The 15,015-nt window shown below is 44.2% G+C and overlaps 1 protein-coding gene across 1 annotated transcript in view; it reads left to right on the forward strand.

Annotated features, from left to right (window-relative positions):
* The first annotated feature begins 11,468 nt into the window (after positions 1-11,468).
* Positions 11,469-15,015, forward strand: part of ATOSA (atos homolog A) — a 53,539-nt gene continuing 49,992 nt past the window's right edge. Inside the window, exon 1 of the mRNA XM_073303840.1 lies at positions 11,469-12,560. Coding sequence (XP_073159941.1) covers positions 12,545-12,560 — 16 coding nt within the window. The 5' untranslated portion in view covers positions 11,469-12,544. The remainder of the gene's footprint in view (positions 12,561-15,015) is intronic.

Here is a 15,015-nt window from a genome sequence, read left to right on the forward strand (position 1 = left end):
GTTCACCAAAGAACAGTGTGCTCTGGCCTTGTTCCTAGCCATATCCCTGAACACAGAACCTTCCCTGTGCCTTAATGGGAGATGGGGTGAAGCAAGTGGTGGAATGCTGGCTACATTGGTTTTATACCACTCAAAGATTTCTCTCTGTCAGGGGAATCCAGTTTGGCCAACTGTCCACCCCCATTGTGCCACTGGAGTCGTGCAAATAGGCCAGGATCTGGCCTATTTTGTATCATAATTTTCAAAAACAAATAACACTTGACCAGAGAGCTCTGTGCACGTTCTGTCACCTTAGAAAGACTTTCATCTGTGGTGTTATGACTGAATGTAACTTGCCTGTAAAGGGCCCTGTTTTGTAACTTACTCATGTGAGTAGTCCCATTAATTTCAATGGGAGAGAAATGTAAAAACTGCTCACATGATCAGAACTCCCATTTACTTCAGTGGGAGCAGTCCTTGGCTCTTTATTGATGCATAGGTAAACTAGGACACAAACTACTTAAATACATAAATATTATAAATGTACTAATATCCAGAATACATCTATTTAGGTTTATACTGTACAAAAAATAAATATAAGAATATGATGATAAATGTATCTAAGTTAAAAACCAAACGAAAAAGACCAAAGGGATGCCAGAGATATTGAAATGTGGGATTTTCTAATAAAGTATTCCCCTAAAATAACATTTTCCCATTCCTTTCTATGAAGCAAAATTTCATGATTTCTCCATTTTCAGTAACACTGTACTGGTGATCAGCCAGCCTGTTTGCCCATCCACCATACTATGGTGTCACTTGCAACTCCTAGAAAATGTGCTTAGGTATGTTGCAAAAGTCATCAGTAGACCTGGTTGAAATTTTTCAGATGGGAAAAAAAAAAACAGTTCAAAAGTGCTGCTTTGAAGAAAGCAAAATGCCCCACAAAATCGTGTTGACTTCTTGAAATTTCTCATTTTTTCATGCAAATTCTACTTGTCTTCAAAACTTTGATTATTTTCAGGGGAGTAGGGAAAAGAGGAATTGTGCAGAAAAAAAAATTTTTTTTGGTCAGTCTGACACTGATGGTTGATAGTCTGTAATTTGAGACTGAAAGCTGAGTTTTGTCACGTTTCCATGTGTTGTTTCATGACTGGATGCGGCTACCTATATCTACTGGGAGAGTGTGCAATCGGTTCAGTTGATGGGCATGTCACAGAAGGTGAACCACTGCTCTCTTTTGGGACAGGCCTTGGCGCTAGGCTACTGAATGTCTCACTGACTGCTTGTGGGATTGTCTCTTGGGCTGCTGAGCTATAACTCTCCCGAGTTCACTCCAGCCTTTGGGTAGAGGGAATGGATGAGGACTGGTGTTTGTCTCACAGACCATTGCAAAATTTGCAGCTTCTTGGCTAGTGTTTTTGATACAAAGGAGTTCTGCACAGGCCTTATGCATTGTGGGGCTGTCTGACAGCTACTGGAGTCCCCTGTAGGATTGCCAGACTATCCTCTGCCTGCAGAATATTTGTGGGGAGGGAACAGGGATTTGGGGCTGGTATTTCTGACACTGAACATTGCAGCTACTCTCCTCCAAGGGCCCCTTTCCCTCTCTCAGAGCCATCCTCTTGCTCCAGAAGTTGAGCAACTCTTATCATGGTCCCTAAGGCTGAGTCCAGGAGCAGCAATGCCTCCTTTCATTATACTGGGGCCATGTCTACATTAGATGAAGTATAGCGGCATAGCTGTGGTACTGTAGCTATGCCTGTATAACCCCATATTATAGACTCATCTTACAGCAGTGGAAGGGATTTTTCCTCCCCAAGAAATGGTAGTTAGATTGATGGAAGCATTCTTCAATCAACCTTATTGTACATATACCAGTGGTTAGGTAGGCATGGCTACAGAACTCAGAGGGGTGGATTTTTCACACCTTTAGCTATGTAACTTAAATTATAAGAGTATACCAGGCCTCTCAGTGGACCTTGAAAGGCCGATGGAAACTGCGCCTGGGAAGGGAGGAAGAGGAACATAAGAATGGCCATACTAGATCAGACCAAAGGTCCACCTAGCCCAGTATCCTGTCTTCAACAGCGGCCAATGCCAGGTGCCCCAGAGGGAAAGAACAGAACAGGTAATCACCAAGTGATCCATCCCCTGTCGCCCATTCCCAGCTTCTGGCAAACAGAGGCTAGGGACACCACTGAGGAGACTGGGGAAGAGGGCTGGTAGTACTCTGGGGCACTTGCAGCACCCCTCAACTCTATGGAGGTGGCTCCACAAGGTACTTGTCCCTAACTCCTGGCCCTTCTAATATGTGAGTCTCTCTGCTCCTCCTCTCCTTCCCCCACACCTTTGCAGTGATTTCAGGAAGTCAAATTTGGCTTCCCTGCTATCAAAGAGAAATGGTCCTAGTGTGTAGAATGCAGCCCTCTCCCTCTACTGCCCCTGGGTTATTAAGAGGATGCAGTTGCTCTTCCCACCCCATCACCACTTTCCCTCTCCCCTTGCCCTCATCTATCCTCCTTGGGGTTTATTTTATTATTTTTGTTTTGGTTTCAGGGGGTTGTACCTATCAGAGGACCTTTTCTTTCCTTCCCCTGCCAACCAACACACTGAAAAATCAACTACAAAATGGCCACTCTGGGACTTTCTATTCTAAGTTGAAATGATGAAATTTCACTCAAGTTGAACCTAAAATATTGCACTTTTCCCTTTTGAAAGTCTTCTCTTTGCAACCATGAGAATTTTTATTTTGCACAAAATTATGAAGTCCCAACACTTCCATTTTGGAACAAAGATTATTTCAAATTTTTGAATTTTTTCACACAATTGATATTCTGCTCCTCAACAAGCTCAAGTCATCACAGCAGAGGATAGCATGGAAGAAGATTGCTAGCAATCTGGCTCAACACATATGCCATGCAAAGCCTTGAACTAACAAGGGATGGGTAATAATCAGTGCCCAGAAATAACTTGTATTTTGAATGCGTATTAGTCTGATACTACTCAGAAATATCTGGAGTAGAAAAAATAATGGAGATAGTAGGGCTAAAATGTGAATTGTAAAATGCTAGGGAATGAGGCCAACAACTACCACAAGGACCAGCACATAGCAGTGGTGAGACCAGGCTTATTTTCTTTTTTAAATTATTTTATTATAGTGACAGGTGTCCATACCCTTTCATGAGAGAGACATAGCAGACAAAGTGCTTCCATTAAATTAGACACATTTGTTATTTATAGGTATTCAAGGAATTCAAAATACGCTCTAGCTATAAGCCCCCCAAATCTACACAGTCAGAATATGTTAAAAGAACAGGAGTAATTGTGGCACCTTAGAGACTAACAAATTTATTAGAGCATAAACTTTCGTGGGCTACAGACCACTTCATCGGATGCATTGAATGGAACATATAGTAAGAAAGATATATATATATATATATATATACACATACAGAGAAGGTGGAAGTTGCCATACAAACTGTAAGAGGCTAATTAATTAAGATGAGCTATTATCAGCAGGAAAAAAAACTTTTGCAGTGATAATCAAGATGGCTCATTTAGACAGTTGACAAGAAGGTGTGAGGATACTTAACATGTGGAAATAAATTCAATATATGTAATGACCCAGCCACTCCCAGTCTCTATTCAAACGCAAGTTAATAGTATCTAGTTTGCATATTAATTCAAGCTCAGCAGTTTCTCGTTGGAGTCTGTTTTTGAAGCTTTTCTGTTGCAGAATTGCCACCCTTAAGTCTTTACTGAGTGGCCAGAGAGGTTGAAGTGTTCTCCTACCGGTTCTCCTACACACCACCCAACAAAAACACTAACCCAGGAACCTATCCTTGCAACAAAGCCCGATGCCAACTCTGTCCACATATTTATTCAAGTGACACCATCATAGGACCTAATCACATTAGCCATGCCATCAGGGGCTTGTTCACCTGCACATCTACCCATGTCATATATGCCATCATGTGCCAGCAATGCCCCTCTGCCATCTACATTGGCCAAAGCGGACAATCTCTACACAAAAGAATAAATGGACACAAATCTGACATCAGGAATCATAACATTCAAAAACTGGTAGGAGAACACTTCAACCTCTCTGGCCACTCAATGCATCCGATGAAGTGAGCTGTAGCCCACGAAAGTTTATGCTCTAATAAATTTGTTAGTCTCTAAGGTGCCACAAGTACTCCTGTTCTTTTTGCGGATACAGACTAACACAGCTGCTACTCTGAAACCTGTCAGAATATGTTGTTGCTCTAAGTTTATTAGGTCATAATTCATTTGCTCTGATAAACTAACAGCTAGCTCCTGAATTCTGATTGACTCATAGGTTTCTACAAACATATTGCAATGCTCACTCTTGTTTAATACTTTTTCTAAAATTGATCAGTCAGTACTAGAGCTGATGATTAAATTATAGCAGATTTGTACAGTGTGCTAGAAAACACATTTCCTCAATCATTTATTTTTCCTATTCTCTTATATTTAAGTTGTCATACCATGCCTATTGCTGAGATTTTTGAGTTCCTTATGGAAGTCTTATAGCACATTACCAGCTATCCCAAAGCAGTAGTGCCACCTCACTTTGGAATTACAGGAATCTTGATCTGCAGCATCAGACCAGACGTCATTTCCTTGCACATGTCTTGATAAATACAGACTCATGGACATCCTTGCGGTAAATATTAAGATGTAATTCACTGCAGAGACTGTCCTGATGGCAAGAGTCCTGAAAGTAAATACAGCTACTCATTCACCCCAAGGACATGTGATGTTTATTTTTATTATATTTGTACCATATACTGCTAGAATAGCTAAAATTCTGCTAGCATTTCCAAACAAAATCTGCTTTTGTTAGATTTGTAACTCAGCCATAAAAATTTGAATTAGGATGTTTTAATCCCATTTATGTTTTCTCAAGTCAGAAACAAATTTTATTAATGGTACTGTACTAGCAAAGGTCCCGGATACCTTAATATGCACCTCCCTTCTTCCCCTTAAACAAGTTTGTACCAAGGGGCTTTCAACACATTCTATCTATTGAGGCATTCATACAGTGCTCATCAGATGCATCTGATGAAGTGAGCTTATGCTCACGAAAGCTTATGCTTAAATAAATTGGTTAGTCTCTAAGGTGCCACAAGTACTCCTTTTCTTTTTGCGAATACAGGCTAACACGGCTGTTACTCTGAAACCTTCATTTGGTATGTGATTGTCCAAGGAATGGGCAAAAGGATCGTCACCATTCTTTAGCCATCTTTATATTATACCAAGTGAGAATATCCTACTGGAATGAGGTCTTCACCTGTCACTTCTAAACAAGCTTTTCTTAATTTAATCCCTTTCTCACTTGTCTCAAACGAAAGTAAATGTTGGTCTCAATTAGGGATTGTTGGGCTGTCCTATTCTACCACCTTCATTGCTAAAACTGCTAAATCCTGAAATGGAAGCTATTGAAATTATTATTTTTATTTTAAAAAGTGTTTCAAATCATTATATGTTTCCTGCCATAGTACTTCCTGGTCTGTATCTCACATCCACCATAAAATGCAAAACACTCAGCCTTTCTTCTCTTTCCTCTTCCCTGAATCAGGGCTCAGTGGTATGCCTCCCAAGTGCACCCAGCCCCAGCTGAGCCAAGGAATGAGACTAGGAGGACAAGAAGCTGACTCGCCTAGATCTCCTGCATGGTATTGTACAGCTTTGCACAAAGCAGGCCTAGCCTGCTATTCTCTTCTTCTTTTGCCCTTTCTCCTCCCCCTTTATCTTTATTATGACATTTGTTCAGGTTTTTTACCTTAAGGCTCCTCCTAGCACTTCCTGCCTGTGGCAGAAGGTGGGGGCTGTTGCTGGATGTGTAGATTTTCTCTATCTTTACATGCCTGTCTTTCCCTCCCTCATTTTTAATCCTTTGGTATTTCTTGTTTTCTTCTCCTCAGTTTTCTCCTCTCCCTTCCTCCAAGATTTTCTTCTCATTCTCATACACTATTCTCTTTCCTCTGTTTGTATCCGTAACCTCTCCTTTCCCTTCTGCCCTCCTGACTCTCCCATTCTCCCATATCTCCATCTCCTTTTTCCCAATTTTTCCAATTCTTCTCGCCCTGTTTTTCCATTCATATTCTTCCCTGCAGCCTCAGTTAGTTCCTCTCCCTCATCTTCAGCCTGCAGGGATTAAGCACTATCCCTGCAAGGCCTGTGCCCCTTCTTTCTGCCCCCAAGAATTCTTAAACTGAGTGCATCTACCAGCAAGACACCTTGCAGTGTGGCAGGCTCAGTTCTGGGACACCCATATGGCGGCAGACCATGTGCTGGGCTGAAGGGATAAGGCTTAGCCCTTGCAAGCTGAAATTCGAGAAAGGTCTCTTTCAGCTGCGAGGGTGGGAGATTTGACCGTCATGCTACATATTGTGTTAATACTAGGCACAGTAGTCTTCCGGTGAAAAATCTGGTCCATGTTTGGACATCATATTTGACAATCGCTCTTTATATTGTGCCTAGATATAACAACATTTATGGTATTGAATCATCAAGCAATGTTCGAAGATCACTGAAATACTTAAGTACTAAAGAGTAGAGGGAAGAGACTCTAAATGTCCTTTTCTCTAGTGCTCCTACTGTGCTCAGAGCACTAACCTTAAATTCATAAAAAGAAAAGGAGGACTTCTGGCTCCTTAGAGACCTTACATTCATAGGAAGTTCTCAGAATTAGGTCTCAAATACTGTGAGGTGCAAAATATTCACAGCTTCTATTGGCTTCAAATCCTAAGTGACAGAAGTGCCATGATAACTGAAAACAATGGGGGCCGTGCATGCACAGTATTTGGCCCATTAATCAAGAAGAACTTATTATCATAAATAAAACATGTTTGAAGATAGAGTTTTAAATTCCTGTGAGCCACGTGCTAGTAGCAGGCAGTCTTTCTGAAAAGTAACATCCCTTGTAAAAACTCCAAGATCTGAGCAATCCCACACTTTGGGAAAGTTTGGCTCTGGGTCTGAACTTGAAGGGTTGGGTCCATTTTTTGTAAAAAGACTCTAAAAGTCTTAATCCCACTTTAGTACTGATTTAACAATCATTAAAAGAAGTTTACTATTTTAAAAATTATGGTTTAATGTAAACAATAGACAGTAAAGATTTTATTTTTGTTGTAAAGCCAGTATTAGAGCAGAAAGGTCTGCAGTATCTTATATACGGTGACGCAAATTATGTAAATTTTCATTAAGTTGGCTACCACAAATAGAAGGATCAGAAATGTGGCTGAGTCATGCTTTACGCAGTCATGATGAACTCCACATATCTGTACATCTGCAATCCTTTTATATTGCAAAATTGACACCTGTGCAATTATTCTGCATCCGGTAAAGAGCTTTGAGATCTGTAATTACTATGCAAGTCTAGGGCAGTCACACACAATGTGAGTGTGATGCTTACCCAATTATTTATGAGTCTAAATATCAAAGCTCTGTTTATAACACTCTCTCATTCACCTATGTATCCTGGGCTATGAGTAAATGAGGCAAGGATGTTTGTCAGGCAATTTGTTCTCTGTAGTTGTTGCAGGATATAGAAGTGCCTCCGTCAATATTTGAGAGACAAAAATAGATACAGTTAGATAGGACAAATAGCACAAGACTGAGTTGCTCTGGGATTTTGAGTACCTTGCAATAGCTGGGCTGCCACACTGTAAGGAGGAAGTTAGGAAGAGAGTTGTATGTTGTAAATTGTATGTGGCAAAACAAGTTGTATGTGGCAGACAAAGGGAACTTGGAATCCATCATATTTACTAATGTACTTGGTGCCAGTTCTTGAAAATCTGGTACTGAATCTGCAGAATAGGTACTGTATATAGAAGAGATAGAACTACCTTCTGTAACAAATGCCAAGGTCCTGGCCATAGCAGGGGGAGTGTGTCTGCCTATACTTTGGCTGTAGCGTGGAAGGGGACATCTACATAGGTCCTAACTTTGTGTGTGTCTTCCATAAATCCTGTGTGTGTAAATCCATAGTAGGGATGGGGTGTCCACACAAGACTGAGTCCTAGAGGGGATAGGAATGTCTACATAAGTTCTAACCATAGTGGGAGGAGGTGATCTCCATAAGTAGAGCCTTGCAAATCCACAGATATCCACATCCATGCAGATGCGGATATCCGCAGACCATTTTCGCGGATAGTGGATTGGATGTGGATACAACCGCGCAGGGCTCTACTCACCCCTCTGCACCTGGCCCACGACATCCGGCTCAGGCAGGCTGGGGGGCACAGCGCACTCGGGGCCGGCGGCCAGTGGCTGGGGCTGGGTGGCAGGCTGGAGTTGGGGCTGTCCAGCACCCATTCGCCACGCTACTTTCTGTCCAGCAGCTTGGGCCCCTTGGGCAGCGCCAGTGCCCCACCGTGTCCCGGCCCGCCAGCTCCTGGGCAGTGGAGCCCACCCACCGCAATTGAGGCGGGCGGGGCCCTGGCACCCCACTCCTGAGTCCCACTGTGATGCAACACGCACTGCTGCTGCTGTCACTCGTGAGCCCCCGGGAGCAGCACATGATGCGACTCCCCTTCCCCCCCAGCCCATGCCCCCACGCCTCCCCTTCTCCTCGAGAACTTGCCCCCATGCTGCCCATTAACCCCAGTCCCTGCCCTCGCATCACCTCTTCTCTGCAAGACTCTCCTCCCCCACCCCACCCCGGCTCGCTCATCTCACCTGCTCCCTCCCATGCTAGACTTGTGAGATGGCTTGCTCTGTGGGTGTGGTGCGGATGCGGATACACATAAAAGACAACTAGCAGATTGTGGGTCTGATGCATGTTGATTCTGGTGGATGCAGATCCACATTTTTGTATCTGTGCAGGGATCTGTGCCCATCATGAAGGAGGGAGTTGTCTATAAATGCTAGCTGCACCTGCAGGGCCAGATTAAGGCAATTTGGGGACCAAGGTATATGCTCACATGAGGTCCCCAGTGGCCCTGCCTCCATGCAGTGGCCAAGTTTTGTAAAAGGTATTAGAGGCAGAGGTCACCTACACAAGAACTGTCTGCTGAACTGATGCATACAATCCCCTCACTGGGACAGGCTGGAACTTCTCTCTTCACCTGATCACTGCTCCCTGTCTTCAGGAGTCTGTCCCAGAGGAGGGAAGATTCAGTTTCTCCTACCTTAGCAGAGGACTTTGATTGCAATTCAGTGTTTCCTTGCCTTGTAGTTATTTACACCAGTGCAAAGTAAATGCAAAGTAGGCACCAAATGCTACCATTCTGATGGGATAGCCTTTAACATTCACTTTGCCCTGATGTAAATAGCTTCACTAGGTGCAGGACAAGGGAAAATCAGGATGTGTGTATGTGTGGGTATGTCTACTCCTGCAATAAAAGACCTGCAGCACAGCTGTGGCTGGCCTGGATCAGCTGACTTGGATTCCTGGGCTCAGGCTGCAGGGCTATAAAATTGTAGAGTAGATGTTCAGGCCTGGGCTAGAGCACTCACAGGTCCCAGATCCTGAAGTCTACACTGCAATTTTATAGCCCAGTGAGCCTGAGTCAGCTGACCTGGGCCAGCCGCAGGTCTTTTATTGCACTGTAGACATACCCTGAGCTGCTAACACTCCACCATAGTCATGATAGGAAGGATGGTAGCAGTAAGCAAGGTTCCCCTTCACCCTCTCACAAAGTCCTCTCCTGTGGTGATGTCAACAGGAGAGGGTAAATGAAGGGAATGGGGGTAATTCACATCTCCTAGAGATATTGTTTCAGGCAGCTTGCAAACTAAGGCAAGCATCACCGATCATGAGGGCTAGAAACTTCAAACATAATATATATTTTAAATGAAAGCTTAGGCTATATATATATACTAGAAACACTTTACTAGTGTAGGAATACTGGTATATTATACTAGCAAAACGCTCCTAGTGTTTACAGAGCTCTGCAAGCTTTGCACTGGTACAATAAAGCCACACCAGTAAACGTAAAAAACTACACTGACTAATAAAAGTGAAGTTTTTCCAGTATAGCTGCCTCCACACTAGGGGCATCTTCTGGCAAAGCTATGTCGATCGAGATCACACCTGTTCATATCCCTGATGACTGACACAGATACACCAGCAGAATTCTGTACTGTAGACCTAGCCTTAGAGTTTGACATCATCATGTGTCTCCATGAGCTGGAATCCTAGGCAAGTCCTATACCTTAGTCTGTCCTTGCCTGACTGTGGGTGGGAGGGCATCTGTGTATAAATCCTGACTATAATGAGTGTACTTGAGTCAGAGGGTCAGGGTAATGGTTGCATATATCCTGCCCTAGTGGGGAGAGGATCAGGCATATGTCTTGACTGTGTCATGATCTTGCTAATGAAACATTGACCATAGACCAAATCCTGGCCTCTGTGTGTGTGTAAAAAGAAAAGGAGGACTTGTGGCACCTTAGAGACTAACCAATTTATTTGAGCATGAGCTTTCATGAGCTACAGCTCACTTCATCAGATGTACATTTAAATCCTGCTCATACTCGGAAGGGTGTGTCTGTATAAAGTCTGATCTGGGACAGGGGAAGAAGGGGAGATGGTTTCCTGCATAAATCCTGCCCACAGTGGGGAAGGACTATCTCTACAAACTGTAACTAGAGTGGGGATGTGGTATAATCTGCCTAAATCCTGGTGCTAATGAGGAAATTACATCTGCATTAGTGCTGACTACTGTAGTAGGAGTGGGGTCCGCATAACTGCCGTTCATAGTGGCAGGGGGTGTCTGCAGAAACCCTGATCATAGGGGTTTTGTTGTCCTCCTGGCCTATGCTAACTAATTTACGCTAAGCTGGGCAGCCTGTCAGTCAAGCCAGCTACAGCTCCCTTCCGCACCTGTGGTGGCGGGATTTGGGGGAGGGGAGAGGAGTCACCCTTAGGCAGCAATCAGGCCTCAGTTGTTCTTGGGCTTTGTTGCTATAACAACTGAGTTCCTTCCAGGGCTCGGGGCCAAAGAGGAAGTGACGAGAGGGGATTGGCTGTTGTTGGGACACGTGACCCTGGCAGTGTTTTGACAGGGCAAACAGAGCCGGGAGGAGGGGGCGTGAGGCAGGCAGGGGGATGAGCGGGCAGAGGGGACGCAGGGAGGGGTTTAGAGGGGTCCTAGCGCTGCCCAGCCGCGGGGACACGCTTGTCCCCGCCGGGGCCCTCCTCCCTTCCCCCTTCTGGCCTTAGGTGAAGCCGCCGAGCTGAGCCCACGCCCCCAGCCCTGCTCCAGCGCTTGGCAACGCCTGGGGTGGATGTGATGCGTGCGGCCCGTTTGGCCGGAGGCAGAGCGGTGCCAGGCGGCGAGGAGGAGAGTTAGTCAGCAGCGCGCACAGGAGGGCGGGCAGGAGGCAGAGCCATGGAAAACAGCCCTCTGCGGCAGCAGCTAGAGGGAGAGGAGGGGGCCGTGGCGGGGGGGAGGCAGAAGTGAGGCGGGCGAGCGGCGGGCAGAGGCGGTGCCGTGTCTGGGGGGGGGGGTGTCGTGGCACTACTGGGGCGGGGGTCAGGTATCCGCTCCCCTCAGCCGCCGCCCCACACTTCCCCGCCCTCGGCCAGGGAGATGACCCTGTGACATCCCGGGAGGGCACGGGGCACGGCGGGCGAGCAGCGGCTGCGGCCGGGCGCGGAGCGGGAGATGAGTGTGGCTTGCGGCCCCTCCCGGCGCTAGCCAGGTGCCGGTGCCGGGCTAGCCCGCCCCGCAGGGGGCGTTGATTGGAGGGAGGGGGTGTCTGTGTGACAGGCGGAGCGGCCTGCGCAAGTCCTGTCAGACGCGGGCAGGTGGGGGGCACTGACAGGGAGCTGGTCGGGCGGACCGCGGCTGTGCGGTCTGGTATAGTTCCTGTCCGCCCCCCATCCCGGTATGCCAGGAGAGGGGCCAGGCGGAGCGGGGTCACTCATGAGCGGAGGGGGTGAGAGACGAGTCTGAAATCCAGGTCAGCCTTGGCTGTGTGAGGGGGCAGTGACTGCGATAGGGGGCGCGGGGATGGGGCTGCCCCCTCTTTCTGCCCCTTCTGCGATCGATGGTTTGAGGGGCTGCTGCTCGCCAGGAGCGTTTGTGTAGAGGAGGGGGAGGGCAGTTGGAGGGGTCTGGCTTCTTCCCCCTCCTGGAGCAGGTAAAAAGGAGTGGACTCCAGGCAGCCTGTGCTGACATTGGCTGTGGCCACAGTGACTCAGAGGCTCTTTCTGCTGAGGGGGTGAGTTTAGGTGGCAGTGGTGTGGGATTTTACCCCGGCAGGTTATAAATAGACCTGCTCAGTCGTTGCTGTGTCAAGGAAGGACACATTGGCAAGTTCCAGAGAGAGGGAAACTGGGCTGTGTTTAGCTTTTCCCCGCAGACAGCTGCTGCCACCACAATGAATGCAAGGAGGAGGCCTAGCTGCTATTAGCAGGATCTTGTAAGCCCTAAGGAGTGGAGTGCTGGGTTTTATCTTATTTTATTGTTTTACACAAAAATAAATACAAGTAGCCAGAGAGAGCATCAGAGAGTCTTCCAAAGAAGAAGGACAAAAAACCTTAGTCTCTCATTTCAGCGATCTGGGAAGAAACAGACTGGGAGTGAAAATGAAGCCTGAACGAGGTAAATGATTTATTAAGAGTTTATTTTTTTTTCTAATTTTAGAAACAGCCTGTTTTTTAAGGCCTTCCTATATTATCACTGATTCTGGTTGAGGGGGAAGGAGAGAATACAGCTGCTGCTTTGGTTCAGTCCAGGAAATACTGAGAAGGGTATAATATAAGGTAAGGTGTAGTCTGTAATTGATTAGGCAGAACTGGATATTGTAGTGGGTTTTTTAAAAAAAATCTTCTGTTTGAATGGATTAATTAATTTTACCAGTAGAGCTCAGGGAAAGGAAGCAGAAACTCACTGTGGTATACGCCTTTTGCCCTGGGAGATAGTATCAGTTAAACATCAAATAGAGTTGTATTCAGACTATTATCATACAATTGCAACATTTTAAACAAAGGTTTCAGAGGAACAGCCGTGTTAGTCTGTATTCGCAAAAAGAAAAGGAGGACTTGTGGCACCTTAGAGACTAACCAATTTATTTGAGCATGAGCTTTCGTGAGCTACAGCTCACCTCACTGATGAAGTGAGCTGTAGCTCACGAAAGCTCATGCTCAAATAAATTGGTTAGTCTCTAAGGTGCCACAAGTCCTCCTTTTCATTTTAAACAAAGAAATCAGTCACAGATACAGTCAAGGCAATCCTGGCATAAGTCAGGTATATGTAAATGCAGGTAAGTGCAGCCCAGAAACACATCTAAAACAACTATAACTGTTGAAGAATTTTTATTTAGGTTTGATACAAGGGATTCTTTTTAGTAAAGAAGTCAGGTAAACAGCAGCAGGTTGAAATAGTCTTACTGTGTAATGATTGTTGCTGGTATTGATCATATTTTTCTATGACTAATCCATAGGCAAAATAAGATGCACTGACAATGTATCTGTTTCTACCACTTCAGCTGTTGTATACAGTATAACAACAGCTGCTGATGCCCCTAGAGTTAAAAATATGTCATGGCTTCTCTTCTGAACCATATTATCAGGGGTATATTGCTGTAAAAATTTGCCTCACTTAGTCAATAAGCAGTCTGGGAGCAAATTTTATTATTTGTCATACTAAAGAATTTTCAAAAAATCTTGCATAGCTGATTGTATACATTTCTTTTCCTTTTTTCCTGTTTTTCCTGCTGCTATTTTTTGTTTAATCTAACTGCCTTTTAGTTTTTAAAAACCATATATCTCTATTTGCCTGTAATATGAATAACTTTTTTGGTATTTGAGAAGTGTTTTAAAATAGTCTAGATATTATGGTGTTAAACATTAATATGCATGTGCAATAACTACTTTCCATTAAGCTTTTTATGATACAATTGCTAATATGGACCTTGCATAGATGCCTGTTATTATTTCTTACACTCTGTTACATCCTTTGTAGACATCATATTCTGCAATTGTATATTAAAAATGCACAGCACAGGTTGATTAGTTGTGTGTAAATTAAGATTAAAAACAATTGCTTTTAAAAACAGACGTTTACACTTTAAAACAGGTAGGTGCTATTAAGAAGCAAAGGAGCATTATTTTTTTTTGAAAGCTGACTGCTGCAAAGCAAGCTGTTTGTAGTGTGCCTCTTTAGACTCCAGATCACATGACTGAAGTTTGAAAGCTGTCTACCACCAAGGTGAACTCAAAACTTCCAAATAAATAATCAGATAAAACCAGAGAGTCAATATTTGTAGTTTTAAACTATTCTAAAAGGTCTAATTGACCTTTGTTTATGCTTTCGTAACTCATAACAGATAGGAAAATGCAGTTGTCTAGTTCATATTTTAAGATGTTTGTGGAATGGTTAATGTCTTTTAATCAGTATGATGTGGAGATGAGTGGATTTGTAGAGAAACAAGAGTGGTAAAATTTTTTTCATGGAAACTGGCAGTTAGTATATTGAGATTACATTTAATTATCTCTGAGAATCTTCAGACAGTATAGAATGTTCAGTAATGTGTTTAAACTGCTTTTAGATCAACAGCAAATGAAGGTAAGTTGGGGTTTTTAAAACAGTCATAGCTGTGTTCACAACAAATAGAGAATGTGAATAGCCATTTTAGTAAACGAATGTCTCTAGCTTAACTGTGTGCTGTTTGTTAATGTACTTGAGTAATACCATATACAAAGGGGGTTATGAAAGTGCTGCCTAAATGCCACATGCAGCCCACAGACGCTCTTACAGAGGCACGAATAATGCAAATGTTTACATGTGCTGCCTTCTGCATAGCAGCTGCACCACAGTAGAGCAAGCAGTCAAGTGTGCAATCACCTGCTTCCATTTGTTGCAAATTAATCGTGAAGGACACAAGACAAGCATTGCTGTCAGTTTGCCAAGGCCTAAATTGTGATACAGACCTCCAACATGTTGGACAAAGACCCATAATGAGCACACAATAGCTAATTGGAAAGAAGGAAATTTAAAAGATATGGAATAAACTTATTTAGCATAATTTTTGATAACTCCAGTTTAACTGTTGAGA

This window comes from Lepidochelys kempii, chromosome 10, assembly GCF_965140265.1.
Source record: "Lepidochelys kempii isolate rLepKem1 chromosome 10, rLepKem1.hap2, whole genome shotgun sequence".
NCBI lineage: Eukaryota > Metazoa > Chordata > Testudines > Cheloniidae > Lepidochelys > Lepidochelys kempii.